The 17,737-nt window shown below is 37.8% G+C and overlaps 1 protein-coding gene across 6 annotated transcripts in view; it reads right to left on the bottom strand.

The window, feature by feature from the left end:
* The window catches only part of CNTLN (centlein), a 366,668-nt gene that overhangs the window by 18,349 nt on the left and 330,582 nt on the right, over window positions 1-17,737 (bottom strand). For all 6 annotated transcript variants that reach the window (XM_073021629.1, XM_007969157.3, XM_073021630.1 and 3 more), the window contains one exon: window positions 1,052-1,237. In XM_073021629.1, coding sequence (XP_072877730.1) covers window positions 1,052-1,237 — 186 coding nt within the window. The remainder of the gene's footprint in view (window positions 1-1,051; window positions 1,238-17,737) is intronic.

Genomic DNA, 17,737 nt, shown 5'->3' with positions numbered 1-17,737 from the left:
TATATTTGGTACTAATTATGTGATATTGTTCTTGTACTTCAAAGTTTAGAATTTGATAGAAAGTCGCAGACATTTTCGCATAGCTGCTGAATGCACAAACTGGTAATTCACCCATTGGATGAAAATAATACCTGTAGGATTCCTTTTAACTATTATCTAAGGATTCTTGGTAGTTGAAAAAACTTTACATATTGTAGATTTGCTCTATTCCAGAAGATCTTTCAGAAGCTGATGAGGGGGCCAGAGGATGATCTCATACAGACACCCGTGTCTATCATTGAACAAATATTTGTTGAGAAGCTGCTAGTGCCATCATCTTTTAGCATTCCAAAGGATAAAAATCTAATATTCATGAATTAAAGCTCAGAGCCATAGTACGATAGGAATGAGCACCCTACACGTTTCACAAAAGACTGCGCGGTATGAGATTCTGCTGTTTATGAGGCAGTGACTATGTCAAAAATGCAGTGTCTTTCCCAGGAGGTGTGAAATGCTATTAAAGACTATACCTGTATGCATATAAATTCACTCAGACAGAAGTATTTTACCCAATTATAAGCAATAAATATTTTTCAACAGTATATTTTCAAAGCGTATATTGGTGAACAACAATTTTGAATTTAGCTATGAAAGCCAATAGATTTGGCACTTTTTAAAAAATCTCGCAAGGAGAAAAAAACTTCAAATCAGTGGAGACTCAGCTTAACTAAATCCATTTAAGCTAGCTTAATTAAGTATACTAGTTTACATGATATGTAATATGATTAAATTAAAGAAAATGGAGGATAGGAAAAAATAAATGAATTGAATAACAAGTAATTTGAAAGGTTATAAGTACTAGCTTATTTCTATACTATACAGTTAAATTTCTTTAAAGGCTTTTTGAGTTGGTTAATACTTGATGTGTATCTTTCATTGGTACTTTAACAATCTTGCCATTATTAATACTATCTTAAAGATGAAATTCTAAGAGGTATAAAATGAATAAGAATATGTACTTAAGTCCAATGTGTAATAAACACTTTACTAATAAATATTTAAATTATCTCACCACTTCATCTTCTGTGTCTAATATTTCCTCTAAATCTGACCGTGAAATGTTCAGGATAGAAGCTGCCAAGGTCTGGGCTTTATGGGTTGAGGTTTTACAGGCGTCCTTGTTTTTCTTCATTTTTTTAAGCTCTCTTATTTGTCGCCTTACCACGTGGACATCATTTTGTAACTCTTTGGCCAAAGCCTGTAATATATTGGAAAGAAACTGAGCTTATATGAAAGTCATAATGAAGACAAAGCAGTAATAACATAAAAATGTGAAGATACTAACAAATCATTTTTTTTACTAGGATTACTCTGGTTTTAATTATTCTGGAATATAGTGGATTGCTCTTTACCTATTGTCAGCATGCAATAAAAGTTCTCTTCAATGAATACTTAACCAACTTGCTGGATTAAGCAAAGGTCCCCCATCCCTCTTTCAGATACACCAACTGATATCTTGCTTGGTGAATGCTTACAGCAGGCAGGCTATTTTTAATCAGCATCAACCACTTCTACTAGTCGACCTAACACTAAGAATCAGGTTCTACTTATTCCTCAACATGCATATATTATTTTTAACAGGTCAGTTGCATAATTCATTTAATGGTTACATAAACCAATGAAAGATTACTGCAGGAAGAACTGTTTCTATTTTATCTATACTAGATTACAAATGCTTTGGAAAAAGTTGAGAAAGACAAATTGGGTCAAAGTTCAGTTACATGTGGTAAATTATGTGTGAGCAAGACAACAATAAAGGATTGAAGAAAAATCATTAAAAAATCAAGGATTGCTTCACAAGCTTTTCAGTTGACTCTTTGAGAAATCAGTAAAAGCTAGCCCATACCACAACTACGTGTGGGTAACAAAAAGTTACTCCTTAATCTGGTTGGACAGAGGGCCTCAGTACATGGCTTTGTGAGCTGAGAGCAGATTAGTTAGATGTTTGGGCTGTTTCCAATCTTTTGTTAGCACAAGCAATATTACAATAAATAATGGTGCTCAGATATTAATTTTGCATCTCCAGGATATATGGCTAGAATTGAAACTGCTGGATCAAAGGGTACGTAGAACTATAATTTTGACAGCTATTACTTAATTCTATCCCTGTGCTCCATCCAAGATAGTACTAATAAATATCTCCACAAAGAATGTATAAAAGTATCTGTTTCTCTACACGAATAGCAAAATACCAATATGCTATTTCAGAGTAGCTTGTGTTTTCACTGCATTTTAAAGTTTCATTTCTCTGATTATAAACAAGGTTGAGCATCAGTCTTAAGAAATCATTATATTTTATTTGTCATTTTTTGGTTTTTCTTAGGGATTTACAGGAGTTCTTCATGTATTAGGGAAATTATACTTGCCTATTGTGTGTATTTCAATTATTTCATTATTTGTTCTTTTGACAGTACTGTTTTATGTCAAAGAAAAATAATTTTAATTTTGTATGTACTCAAATTAATGAATCTTTTCCTTTCTCACTTTTGAATTTAGTGGGATACTTTAAAAAGCATTCTCCACAATGAGGTACATAAAAAATACTTTCAAATCACAATTTTTTTTGCTACTTTTTTATTTTTCAGTTAAATTTTTTTTGTCCATTTGTAATCATTTGGAAGATCAATACATAAAATCATACTCACTTGTCCCATCACCACTTAGCAAATAGTCCATCTTTCTCCAAGTGATTTCATAAATGTTTATGTCAGTGTCTGAACTTTCTATTCTGTTCCATCTCTTTTTATTCATTAAGTTTTATATTTGAGTATATTTTAACTAATGAGGCTTTATAACAAATTTTAACATTGACTAAAGCTATCTCTCTCTTATTACCCTACTTTATCAGATTTTTATTGGTGTTTTTGCTTGTTTGGTTTTTCATATGAATTTCACATTCAGCTTGTGTAGATTCTCTGCCCCTTAAAAATATCTTACTGTGGTAATTTTATTTCATTCATGTTAAATTTTATTTGGATCATGTTGATACTTTGGAATGCTGAGTCTTCCTAATCAAAGAACATGGTATTCCTTTCCATTTGTTTAGGTCTTTATCTGTGTTTCAAAGGACTGTTTTGAAGTTTTCTCTTTATAGATCTAGTTTATTTCTGGACATTTTATTTTACATATATTTTCTTATTTTTATAGGAGTTTTTCAGTTGATTACTGTTTCTAGGAATTCAAATAACTAACTGTAAAGACTGATAACTTTATCTCCTTTTTTAAATCTTTATACCTCTAATCTACTTTTCCTTTCTTATATATAATATCTCTTAGTTTGATCATGTGTTGTCTTCCTAATTTCTTTTACTTGTCCATCATGTTTTCTTATAGTTGACTGAACTTTAAGAGGACTAATCTGAATTTGTTGTCAGTTTCTATATATTCATTTACTTAGGGTTAATTATTTGAGCTTTATTATTTCCCTTTGATTATGTCATTTACCCATGATTCTTCATAATCCCTGTATCCCTGCATTGGTGTCTGTACATTTAAGGAAGCAGCCATTTCTTCCAGCCTTTACAGGGTTTCTTCAGCAGGAAGAGTCCTTCACCAGTCAGTCCAACCTTTGGATCTGAACAGGCCAGCAGATAACATCCATGGGTAAGTAGGCAGTACTTGCTGTCAGGTTCTCTAGCTGGGTGGGGCTGCTGTCCATACTGCTAAGGTCAGGTGGGGCCACTGGTTGGGCTCTGCAGTCAGACAGGGCTGCTGGCTGGGCTCTAGAATTGCTTCTTATTGGGCAGGATCACAGGCTATGCTCATTGGCCATGTGCTGCCATGTGTTAGGCTTTGCAATTGGGCTACAGGTAGGCTTCATAACCATCCACAGTTGGGGGGGCATCCAGGATAGGCTCTCTGGTCAAATAATGCTGCTGGTTGGATTCCTTGCTCAGGCAGGGCTGCACATTGGGCTCCAGGATGACGCAGGGCTGCAAGATGTACTCTGCAGTTGGGTGGGGATCATTGGCTTGGTTCCCTGTCTGGACAGGACCACTGGCTTTGCTCTGTGGTTACTCAGTGTTGTTACAGGACTCCCAGGTCAGGGTGGCTGCAAGCTGGGTTCCATGATTAAGCGGGGCTACAGGCTGGGTTCCTTGACCAGGTGAGGCTGTTGATGTGCTCTGCACTTGAGCTCCCTGGTTGGATGGGGCTGCCAGCTGTGCCCCATAGTGTTTGGGGCTAAAAGCTGCACTCCACAGCTAGCCAAGATCCTTGGTTGGATGGGGCTGTCAGCTGTACCTCACAGTTGGGGCTAAAGGCTGCACTCTATGATCAGGTGAGGTAACTGACTGTACTCTGGGGTCTGGCAGGGTCAACGGCTTGACTCCCAGCCCAGGCATGGGCATAGGCTGTGCTTAGCAAACGGTCAGGGCTGTGGGCTGAACTCTACAGCCAGGTGGGGTTGCTAACTAGGCTCCTTGGTCAGCGGGGTCCAGACTGTGCCCCATAGTTGGGTAGGGACTGTGGTGAGGCTCCCTGCCTGGGTGGGTATGTAAGCTGGGATCTGGGGCTGGGAAGGTTGCTGTTCAAGGTCTCAAGGTAGACAGGGCCAGAGGCTGGGCTCTGACAAGGTTGCCGGCTTGGCTCCCAGTCTAGGCAAGGGCTTAACCAATTTGTTTTTGTGTATTATACACATAGCTTAAGATTCCTATGTACTTCTCCTTGATTACATTTCCTTTGTATTATTATCTTTATTTATTTATTTATTTATTTATTTATTTATTTATTTATTGAGATGGAGTCTCACTCTGTCGCCCAGGATGGAGTGCAGTGGCGCAATCTCAGCTCACTGCAAGTTCCACCTCCCGGGTTCACGCCATTCTCCTGCCTCAGCCTCCCGAGTAGCTGGGACTACAGGCGCCTGCCACCACGCCTGGCTAAGTTTTATTTATTTATTTATTTATTTATTTATTTATTTATTTATTTATACTTTTAGTAGAGATGGGGTTTCACCATGTTAACCAGGATGGTCTCGATCTCCTGACCTCGTGATCCGCCCGCCTCAGCCTCCCAAAGTGTTGGGATTACAGGCGTGAGCCACTGTACCCAGCCTGTATTATTTTTCTCATATCTAAAGTTCAAAGTTACATTTTGGCTGAATTACAAAGGTTTTAATATTCTCACTGCTGTTTAATTTGAAACAGTTCACAAACTCACTTTTTATTTCTTCCTTAACCCTAAATCAGATAGAAGGGTTTACAATTTTTAGGTGGATAGATAAATTTTGGCCACTTATTTTGTTAAATCACAGTTGTATTACACCATGTTCAAGGCAGATAGCTAAAACAATTTTTCTGTTTTTGAATTTGTTAAATTTTGTGGCTTAAGATGTAAGCAGTTTCTGTGAATGTTCCATATGGCTTTAAAAAGAAAGTAGCCTTATGTTTTCTCTACTTGAGTTATTGATTTCTGAGTATAGTACATATTAAATATACTGCAGGACAGTAAATACACCTAAGGATTCATCAATTTCTTTTTTGAATTTCCATCAAATTTTGCTTAACATGTTGTCAGATACATAAACATTCATAATTTCTACATTTTCTTTACAAACTATCCATTCTTGTCATTCCTAATGCTTTTTGCCATTAATTTCGTCTTAGAATAATATTGCTATATATTCTTTTTTTTTTTTAGCATTTATCTGATGTATATTTAGTTGTGTGCTTGGTAAATCAGTTCTTTGGATGTTGGGGGAAGAGCATGACTTGTAATGTTTGTTGATTTTTGTGGTACAGATTTTTTTTTTTTATTTTTCAGAGATGGGGTCTTGCTCTGTCACCTGGGCTGAAATGCAGTGGTGTAACCATAGCTCAGTAGAGTCTTGAATTCCTAGGCTCAAGTGATCATCCTGTCTTGGCCTTGCAAAGTGTTGGGATTACAAGCATGAACCCACCATGCCTGGCCAATTTCTGTGAAATAAATATACGTACCATGATTGATTTCAAGCAATCAACATGAATAAGGAGTTGGGAAGAGACATACAAAACTGGCTGTTGTGGTACAAGCTAGTCCCAGGATAACATATTTTTAAACGCTTTCATTTTTAAAGCTTTTGGATAACTATATTTTAAGTGCATCTGTTTTCTATCATAGTCTGTCTTCTTTCCTCTTTGTTCAAAAGATACATTTCAGCTCTACTATTTATATTGTAGTTATTGGTATATTTGGATTTATACCAGTCATGTAATTCTATCTTTTTGCTCTCCCTAGAGTAAATTATTTCCTTCATGAATTTTTCTTTTCTTCTTATTTTATTGTGGTAAGAATACTTAGCATGAGACCTACTCTCTTAACAAAATTTTAAGTGTATATCATTGTTGACTATATGCACAATGTTGTACAGCAAATCTCTAGAGCTTATTCATCTTGCTTGAAACTTTATGCCTATTAATTAAAAACTCCCCATTTCTCAGTCACCCCAATCTCTTCTAAACACCATTCCACTCTTCGATTCTATAAATTTGGCTATCGTAAACACTCATAGAAGTGGAACCATGCAGCACTTGTCTTTCTGTAACTGGCTTTTTTTCACTGAGCATAATGCTGTCAAAGTTTATCCATGTTGTCACATATTGCAGAATTTCCTTCTTTGTTTAAGGGTAGTAATCAATTGTTGTTTATACATTTTCTTTATCCATTCATCTCTTGGTGGACATTTAGATTGTTTTGGCTAAACAAAAAGCAGCAGAAACTTCTGTAGATGTAAAAGTCCCTGTCTGACAGCTTTGAAGAGAGCAGTGGTTCTCCCAGCACAGAGGTTGAGATCTGAGAATGAACAGACTGCCTGCTTAAGTGGGTCCCTGACTCCTGAGTAGTCTAACTGGGAGACATCCCCCACTAGGTGCAGACCAACACATCACACCTCACACGTCTGGGTACACCCTGAGACGAAGTTTCCAGAGCAAGAATCAGACAGCAACACTCGCTGTTCAGCAATATTCTTTCTTCTGCAGTCTCCGCTGCTGATATCCAGGGAAACAGGGTCTGGTGTGGACCTGAAGCAAACTCTAACAGACCTACAGCAGAGGGTCCTGACTGTTAGAAGGAAAACTAACAAACAGAAAGGACACCCACACCAAAACCCCATCAGTACATCACCATCATCAAAGACCAAAGGCAGACAAAACCACAAAGATGGGGAAAAAACAGTGCAGAAGAGCTGGAAATTCAAAAAAACAGAGCACATCTCCCCCTCCAAAGGAACGCAGCTCATTGCCAGCAATGGAAAAAAGCTGGACGGAGAATGACTTAGACGAGTTGAGAGAAGAAGGCTTCAGTCGATCAAACTTCTCAGAGCTAAAGGAGGAACTATGCAACCAGTGCAAAGAAACTAAAAACCTTGAAAAAAGAATGGATGAACGGATAACTAGAATAATCAATGCACAGAAGACCTTAAAAGAACTGATAGAGATGAAAACCATGACACGAGAACTACGTGACAAATACACAAGCTTCAGTAACCGACTCGATCAACTGGAAGAAAGATTATCAGCGATTGAAGATTAAATGAATGAAATGAAGCGAGAAGAGAAATGTAGAGAAAAAAGAGTAAAAAGAAATGAACAAAGCCGCCAAGAAATATGGGATTATGTGAAAAGACCAAATCTACATCTGATTGGTGTGCCTGAAAGTGACAGGGAGAATGGAACCAAGTTGGAAAACACTGCAGGATATCATCGAGAACTTCCCCAACCTAGTAAGGCAGGCCAACTTTCAAATTCAGGAAATAGAGAGAACACCACAAAGATACTTCTCGAGAAGAGCAACTCCAAGACACACAGAATTGTCAGATTCACCAAAGTTGAAATGAAGGAAAAAATGTTAAGGGCATCCAGAGAAAAAGGTTGGGTTATCCACAAAGGGAAGCCCATCAGACTAACAGCAGATCTCTCGGCAGAAACTGTACAAGCCAGAAGAGAGTGGGGGACAATATTCAACATTCTTAATGAAAAGAATTTTCAACCCAGAATTTCATATCCAGTCAAACTAAGTTTTATAAGTGAAGGAGAAATCAAATACTTTACAGACAAGCAAACGCTGAGAGATTTTGCCACCACCAGGCCGCCCTACAAGAGATCCTGAAAGAAGCACTAAACATGGAAAGGAACAACAGGTTCCAGCCATTGCAAAAACATGCCAAAATGTAAAGTCCATCGATGCTAGGAAAAAACAGCATCAACTAACAAGCAAAATAACCAGCTAATATCACAATGACAGGATCAAGTTCACACATAACAATATTAACCTTAAATGTAAATGGACTAAATGGTCCAATTAAAAGACACAGACTGGCAAACTGGATAAAGAGTCAAGACCTATCAGTTTGCTGTATTCAGGAGACTGATCTCACATGCAGAGACACACATAGGCTCAAAATAAAGGCATGGAGGAATATCTACCAAGCAAATGGAAAACAAAAAAAAGCAGGGGTTGCAATCCTAGTCCCTGATAAAACAGACTTTAAACCATCAAAGATCAAAAGAGACAAAGAAGGCCATTACATAATGGTAAAGGGATCAATTCATCAGGAAGAGCTAACTATCCTAAATATATATGCACCAAATAGAGGAGCACCCAGATTCATAAAGCAAATCCTTAGAGACTCACAAAGAGACTTAGGCTCCCATACAACAATAATGGGAGATTTTAACACCCCACTGTCAACATTAGACAGATCAACGAGACAGAAAGTTAACAAGGATATCCAGCAATTGAACTCAACTCTGCACCAAGCGGACCTAATAGACATCTACAGAACTCTCCACCCCAAATCAACAGAATATACATTCTTCTCAGCACCACATCGCACTTATTCCAAAACTGACCACATAGTTGGAAGTAAAGCACTCCTCAGCAAATGTAAAAGAACAGAAATTATAACGAACTGTCTCTCAGACCACAGTGCAATCAAACTAGAACTCAGGACTAAGAAACTCAATCAAAACCACTCAACTATGTGGAAACTGAACAACCTGCTCCTGAATGACTACTGGGTCCATAACGAAATGAAGGCAGAAATAAAGATGTTCTTTGAAACCAATGAGAACAAAGATATGACATACCAGAATCTCTGGGACACGTTTAAAGCAGTGTGTAGAGGGAAATTTATAGCACTAAATGCCCACAAGAGAAAGCAGGAAAGATCTAAAATTGAAACCCTAACATCACAATTAAAAGAACGACAGAAGCAAGAGCAAACACATTCAAACCTAGCAGAAGGCAAGAAATAACCAAGATCAGAGCAGAACTGAAGGAGATAGAGACACAAAAATCCCTCCAAAAAAATCAATGAATCCAGGAGCTGGTTTTTTGAAAAGATCAACAAAATTGATAGACTGCTAACAAGACTAATAAAGAAAAAAAGAGAGAAGAATCAAATAGACACAATAAAAAATGATAAAGGGGATATCACCATCGACCCCACAGAAATACAAACTACCATCACAGAATACTATAAACACCTCTACACAAACTAGAAAACCTAGAAGAAATGAGTAATTTCCTGGACACTTACACTCTCCCAAGACTAAACTAGGAAGAAGTTGAATCCCTGAATAGACCAATAGCAGGCTCTGAAATTGAGGCAATAATTAATAGTCTACCAACCAAAAAATGTCCAGGCCAGATGGATTCACAGCCGAATTCTACCAGAGGTACAAGGAGGAGCTGGTACCATTCCTTCTGAAACTATTCCAATCAATAGAAAAAGAGGGAATCCTCCCTAACTCATTTTATGAGGCCAACATCATCCTGATACCAAAGTCTGGCAGAGATACAACAAAAAAACAGAATTTTAGACCAATATCCCTGATGAACATTGATGCAAAAATCCTCAATAAAATACTGGCAAACCGAATCCAGCAGCACATCAAAAAGCTTATCCACCATGATCAAGTGGGCTTCATCCCTGGAATGCAAGGCTGGTTCAGCATACACAAATCAATAAATGTAATCCAGCATATAATCAGAACCAAAGACAAAAACCACATGATTATCTCAATAGATGCAGAAAAGACCTTTGACAAAATTCAACAGCCCTTCATGCTAAAAACTCTCAATAAATTCGGTATTGATGGAACGTATCTCAAAATAATAAGAGCTATTTATGACAGACTCACAGCCAATATCATACTGAATGGGCAAAAACTGGAAGCATTCCCTTTGAAAACTGGCACAAGACAGGGATACCCTCTCTCACCACTCCTATTCAACATGGTGTTGGAAGTTCTGGCTAGGGCAATCAGGCAAGAGAAAGAAATCAAGGGTATTCAGTTAGGAAAAGAAGAAGTCAAATTGTCCCTGTTTGCAGATGACATGACTGTATATTTAGAAAACCCCATCGTCTCAGCCCAAAATCTCCTTAAGCTGATAAGCAACTTCAGCAAAGTCGCAGGATGCAAAATCAATATGCAAAAATCACAAGCATTCTTATACACCAGTAACAGACAAACAGAGAGCCAAATCATGAATGAACTCCCATTCACAATAGCTTCAAAGAGAATAAAATACCTAGGAATCCAACTTACAAGGGATGTAAAGGACCTCTTCAAGGAGAACTACAAACCACTGCTCAGTGAAATAAAAGAGGACACAAATGGAAGAACATACCATGCTCATGGATAGGAAGAACCAATATTGTGAAAATGGTCATACTGCGCAAGGTAATTTATAGATTCAATGCCATCCCCATTAATCTACCAATGACTTTCTTCACAGAATTGGAAAAAACTGTTCTAAAGTTCATATGGAACCAAAAAAGACCCCGCATTTCAAAGACAATCCTAAGCCAAAAGAACAAAGCTGGAGGCATCACACTACCTGACTTCAAACTATACTACAAGGCTACAGTAACCAAAACAGCATGGTACTGGTACCAAAACAGAGACATAGACCAATGGAACAGAACAGAGTCCTCAGAAATAATATCACACATCTACAGCCATCTGATCTTTGACAAATCTGAGAAAAACAAGAAATGGGGAAAGGATTCCTTATTTAATAAATGGTGCTGGGAAAATTGGCTAGCCATAAGTAGAGAGTTGAAACTGGATCCTTTCCTTACTCCTTATATGAAAATTAATTCAAGATGGATTAGAGACTTACATATTACACCTAAAACTATAAACACCCTAGAAGAAAATCTAGGTGATACCATTCAGGACATAGGCACGGGCAAGGACTTTATGTCTAAAACACCAAAAGCAATGGCAACAAAAGCCAAAATTGACAAATGGGATCTAATTAAACTAAAGAGCTTCTGCACAGCAAAAGAAACTACCATCAGAGTGAACAGGCAACCTACAGAATGGGAGAAAATTTTTGCAATCTACTCATCTGACAAAGGGCTAATATCCAGAACCTACAAAGAACTCAAACAAATTTACAAGAAAAAAGCAAACCACCCCATCAAAAAGTGGGCAAAGGATATGAACAGACACTTCTCAAACGAAGACATACATACAGCCAACAGACACATGAAAAAATGCTCATCATCACTCACCATCAGAGAAATGCAAATCAAAACCACAATGAGATACCATCTCACACCAGTTAGAATGGCAATCACTAAAAAAATCAGGAAACAACAGGTGCTAGAGAGGATATGGAGAAATAGGAACACTTTTACACTGTTGGTGGAACTGTAAACTAGTTCAACCATTGTGGAAAACAGTGTGGATTCCTCAAGGATCTAGAACTAGAAATATCATTTGACCCAGCCATGCCATTACTGGGTATATACCCAAAATATTATAAATTATGCTGCTATAAAGACACATGCACACGTATCTTTACTGCAGCACTATTCACAATAGCAAAGACTTGGAATCAACCCAAATGTCCATCAGTGACAGACTGGATTAAGAAAATGTGGCACATATACACCATGGAATATTATGCAGCCATAAAAAAGGATGAGTTCGTGTCCTTTGTAGGGACATGGATGCAGCTGGAAACCATCATTCTCAGCAAACTATCGCAAGAACTGAAAACCAAACACTGCATGTTCTCACTCATAGGTGAGAATTGAACAATGAGATCACTTGGACTCGGGAAGGGGAACATCACACACTGGGGCCTATTGTGGGGAGTGGACAGGGGGGAGGGATAGCATTAGGAGATATACCTAATGTAAATGACGAGTTAATGGGTACAGCACACCAACATGGCACATGTATACATATGTAACAAACCTGCACTTTGTGCACATGTACCCTAGAACTTAAAGTATAATAATAAAAAAATAAAAAAATAAAATAAATAAAAAATAAAAAGAACAACAAATAAACAGTGGACACTCAGAACTAACATCTGAAAAAAAAAAAAAAAAGAAATAGATTGCTTCTACATCTTGGCTATTGTGACTAGTCCTGCAATGAACACAGGTGTCCTAACATCCATTCAACATCACTATTTCACTTCTTTTGGATAAATACCCAGAAGTGGGATTGCTAAGTCCAATGGTGGTTCTCTTTTTAACCTTTGGACGAATCTCCACACTGTTTTCCATAGCAGCTGCACCACTTTGCATTCCCACCAACAGTGTATAAAGGGTCCAATTACACCACATCCTCACTCACACTTCTTATCTTTTTTTAAATAGCTGCCATCCTGACAAGTGTGATGTGTTATCTCACTGTGGCATGATACTGGCATAAAGACAGACACACAGACCAATAGAACAGAATAGAGAACCCAGTAATAAATCCACACATATAGTCGACAAGGGTGATACATAATGGTGGAAGGATAGTCTCTCCAATAAACTGTGCTGGATAACTGGATATCCAAATGCAAAAAAAATTGAAATTAGACTCCTCTTACACCACACACAAAAATCAGCTCAAGAGGGATCAAAGACTTAAGTATCAGACCTGAAAGCATAAAATTACTAGAAGACACTTGAGTCCAGGAGTTGAGAGTCCAGCCTGGGCAACAGAGTGAGACCCCATCTCTTAAAAAAAAAAAAAAAAAAAAACTCCTACAAGAAAACATTTTTTAAAATCTCTATGACACTGGTCTGGGGCAATGAATTTTTAGAAATGACATCAAAAGCAAAGACAACATAATCAAAAATAAATAAGTAGGACTCTATCAAACTAAAAATTTCTGCACAGCAAACAACAGTGAAAAGGCAACCTACAAAATGGAAGACAAATATTTGCAAATCACATATCTGATAGAGGTTAATAACTAAAATACAGGCATACTTCAGACATATCGTGGGTTCCACTTCAGACCACCACAATAAAGCAAATATCACAATAAAGTGAGTTACACAATGTTTTTGGTTTCTCAGTGAATATAAAATTATTTTTATACTATAAGTGTTCAACAGCATTATGTCTAAGAAATTTACATTTATTAACTAAAAATAATTTATTACTAAAAATGCTAATGACCATCTGAGCCTTCAGCACGTTGTAATAACTTTGCTAGTGGAGAGTCTTGCCTCAAGGTTTAAAATTGCTGACAAATTAGGGTGATGGTTGCTGAAGGTTGGGCTGGCTGTGGCAATTTCTTTAAGACAACAATGAAACTTGCCATATTCATTGATTCTTCCTTTCATGAAAGATTTCTCTATAGCATGTGTTGCTGTTTGGCAGCATTTTACCACAGTACAACTTCTTTCAAAACTGGAGTCAATCCTCTCCAACCCTGCCACTGCTTTATCAACTAAGTTTATGGAATATTCTAAATCTTTTGTTGTCAATTCAACAATGTTCACAGCATTTTCACCAGGAGTAGATTTCATCTCAGGAAACCACTTTCTTTGCTCATCCCTAAAAGGCAACTCCTCATCCATTCAGGTTTTATCATGAGATTGCAGCAATTCAGTCACATATTGGGCTCCATTTCTAATTTAGTTCACTTGCTATTTCTACCACATCTGCAGTTTCTTCCTCCACTAACGTCTTGAACCCCTCAAAGTTATCCATGAAAGTTGGAATCAACTTCATCCAAACTCCTGCTAATGCTATTTTGACCTCCTCCCATGAATCATTAATATTCTTAAATGGCATCTAGAATAGTGAATCCTTTCCAGAAGGTTTCCCATTTACTTTGGCCAGCTCCATCAGAGGAATCACTATGTACAGAAGCTATGCCTTGTGAAATGTATTTCTTAAATAATAAGACTTTAAGTCTTCAACTTTAAAGTTGAAATTACTCCTTGAACCATGAGCTGAAGAATGGATACTATATTAGCAGGCATGAAAACAGCATTAATCTCAATGTACATCTCCATCAAAGCTCTTGGATGACTAGGTGCATTGTCAACGAGCAGCAATATTTTGAAAGCAATCTTTTTTTCTAAGCTGTAGGTCTCAACAGTGGGCCTAAAATATTCAGTAAACCACGCTGCAAATACAGGTGTTGTCATTTACGCTTTGCTGTTCCATTTATAGAGCACAGGCACAGTAGATTTAGCATAATTCTTAAGGGTCCTAGGATTTTTGGAATGTGAAGTGAGCATTGGCTTCCACTTAAAGTCCCTAGCTGCATTAGCCCCTAACAAGAGACTAGCCTGTTCTTTGAAGCCAGGCATTGATTTCTCCTTTCCAGCTTTCTCCTAGATGCCATCTTCTTCCAAAAGAAGGCTGTTTTGTCTACATAGAAAATATGTTGTTTAATGTAGTCATTTTCATCAGTGATCTTACCTATATCTCTTGGATAACTTGCTGCAGCTTCTACAGCAGCACTTGCTGATTTACCTTGTATTTTTAGGTTATGTAGATGGCTTCCTTAAACCTCAGGTAGCTTCAAGGTTTTCTGCTGCTTCCTCACCTCTCTCATCCTTTGAAGAACTGAAGACAGGGCCTTTCTCTGGATTAAGCTTTGGTTTAAGAAACTGTTGTGACTGGTTTAGTCTTTTATCCAGACCACTAAAACTTTCTGGGTATCAGCAATAACGCTGTTTCACTGGCTTATCATTTGTGTATTCATGAAGTAGCATTTTTTTATTTCCTTCTGTAGCTTTTCCTTTGCACTCATGACTTGGTTGTTTGGTGCAAAAGGCCTAGTTTCAGCCTATCTCAGCTTTTGACATGCCTTCCTCACTAAGTTTTTCTAGCTTCTGATTTCTAGCTTTTGATTCAAAGTGAAAGATATGTGACTTTTTCTTTCATCTGAACACTTAGAGGTCACTATAGAATTATTAGTTGGCCTGACTGCAATATTGTTGAGTCTCAGGAAATAGGAGGCTCAGGGAGAGGGAGTAAGATGGGGGAAAAGACAGTTGGGCGGAACAGTCAGAACACACAAAATATTTATCTATCAAGTTCACTGCCTAATTAATATGGGTTCAGCTCATGGCACCTCAAAACAATTAAAATAATAACATCAAAGATTAATGATCAAAGACCACCATAACAGATAGAATAACAATGAGCAAGTTTGAAATATTGCAATAGTTACCAAAATATGACACAGAGACACAGAGTGAGCACACACTATGGGGAAAAAAAAAAAAAATAGAGCTGATAGATTTGCTTGAGGCAGGGGTGCCACAAATCTTCAATTTGTAAAAAACACAGTATCCGAGAAGTGCAATAGAGCAGACACAATAAAATGAGGTATATCTATATTTAAGGAACAGCTACGGCTCACTGCAAGCTCTGCCTCCCGGGTTCATGCCATTCTCCTGCCTCAGCCTCTGGAGTACCTGCGACTACAGGTGCCTGCCACCATGCTGGGCTAATGTTTTTGTGTTTTCAGTAGAGATGGGGTTTCACCATATTATCCAGGATGGTCTCGATCTCCTGAACTCGTGATCCAGCCACCTTGGCCTCCCAAAGTGCTGGGATTACAGGCATGAGCCACCGCACCCGGCCTATTTACTATTTTTCTTATTGTTCCCTCCCTCTCTTCCTTCTTTCCCTGCTCATTCCTTCTCTCCCTTCTTTTTTATTTCCTGGCTTGTGTTACATTGATGGAACTTTCTTTATTTCCTTTTTCCATCATATTCTTTACAAATTAAATATTTTTATTCTTATGGCCATCTTTAAATATTTCAAATATATATTTAATATTAATTTTGAATCAATATCTAGAGTTTCTCATACTCCATATTGTTCCACCAAAGAAAAAAGCAAACTTAACTCTTCCAACCAACTCATTACCCCCATTTCTAATACTGTAATCGTTAAGGTCAACAATGATTTAGATTTAACCAGCTTACAGGTTTTACTAGCTTGTTTTCCATTGTTTCATATGTTTGAAATTTGACAGGGCAAAGAGACCTCAAGAAGTGACAAGACAAACTGCTTGAACATATGGAAGAAGAGGACAAAGACCTTGAGAGAGAAGAAGGCCTGCAGTGTTCAAAAAAGAGCAAGAAAGTCAGTCAGAAAGAAAGACTAAAGTGGAATAGTGAGGTAAAAAGTAGTAGAAAGCAAAGCTGCAGAAGTAACAATAAAACTAATCATGGGGTCCTTTATGGGAAGTCAAGGTTTTCCATTTTCTTGAGTAATAAGGAGTCATGCCATGAGACTAGAGCAAGGGAGTGATTGGATATTTTCCTTTTTTTTTTTTTTTTTTTTTTGAGGTGGAGTCTCACTCTGTCACCTAGGCTAGAGTGCAGTGGTGCGATCTTGGCTCACTGCAACCTCTGCCTCCCAGGTTCAAGCAATTCTCCTGCCTCAGCCTTCCTAGCAGGGATTACAGGCGCCTGCCACCACACCTGGCTAATTTTTGTATTTTTAGTAGAGATGGGGTTTCACCATGTTGACCAGGCTGGTTTCGAACTCCTGACTTCAAGTGATCCACCCACCTTGGCCTTCCAAAGTGCTAGGATTATAGGCATGAGCCACTGTGCCTGGCCATGTTTTCCATTTTAAAAGGATCATTCTGCCAACAGATGGAGAAAAGACTGTTCTGGATCAAGAGCTGAAGGAGGAGACCAATGCACAAGTACAAGCAAGAAATGATGGTAACCATAGCAGTGGTGACAGGTAGCAGAATCCTGGGTCTATTTTCAAACAGGAGCAGACAAGATTTGAAGTATTAGAAATGCAATGTGAGAGAAAGGGAAGACCCAAAGATGATTACAGATTTGGAGCCTAACCATCTGGATGACTAGTGAAAATATTTTTCTGAGATAGAGAAAAAAAGCTAGGAGAAGCAAAATAATTTTTTTTCAAGTTTTTTGTACATGTTAAGTTTGAGATGCCTATTAGACATCCAAATGAAAATCACAACTAGGCAAGAAGATTTAAAAATCAATAGTTTCAAGGACAGGATGAGAACAGATACATATTAGGGAGTCATAGGTCAGAATATGGCATTTTAAATTACAGTGTTGGTAGAGACTGTCTAGAGACTGAGTATCGATAATGAAGAGGAAAGGTATAAAGACTGAACCCTAGGAAACTCCAACACTTATGTCTGTCAGGAAGAGAATGAGAACTAGCAAAGAAGTCAGAGAAGACTAGCTAATGTGATAAGGAAAAGCAATACAGTGTAGTAAAGGAAGGCTTTAAAAAAGTGCTTCAAGGAGGAAGGAGTGATCAACAATATCAAATGTTCCCAAGGGTTCAAATAAGATAAGAACTGAGAACTGAACACAGATTGGGCAATATGGAGGTACTGGTGACTTTGACTAAACTACTTTGGAGGGGTAATAAGATTGAAAGCCTAATTGGAGAAGGTTCAAAACAGAATGGAAGATAAGAAAGTGGGTAGAGAATAGGTATCA

Source organism: Chlorocebus sabaeus, chromosome 12 (genome assembly GCF_047675955.1).
Source record: "Chlorocebus sabaeus isolate Y175 chromosome 12, mChlSab1.0.hap1, whole genome shotgun sequence".
NCBI lineage: Eukaryota > Metazoa > Chordata > Mammalia > Primates > Cercopithecidae > Chlorocebus > Chlorocebus sabaeus.
This window is presented reverse-complemented; position numbering and strand designations above follow the sequence as displayed.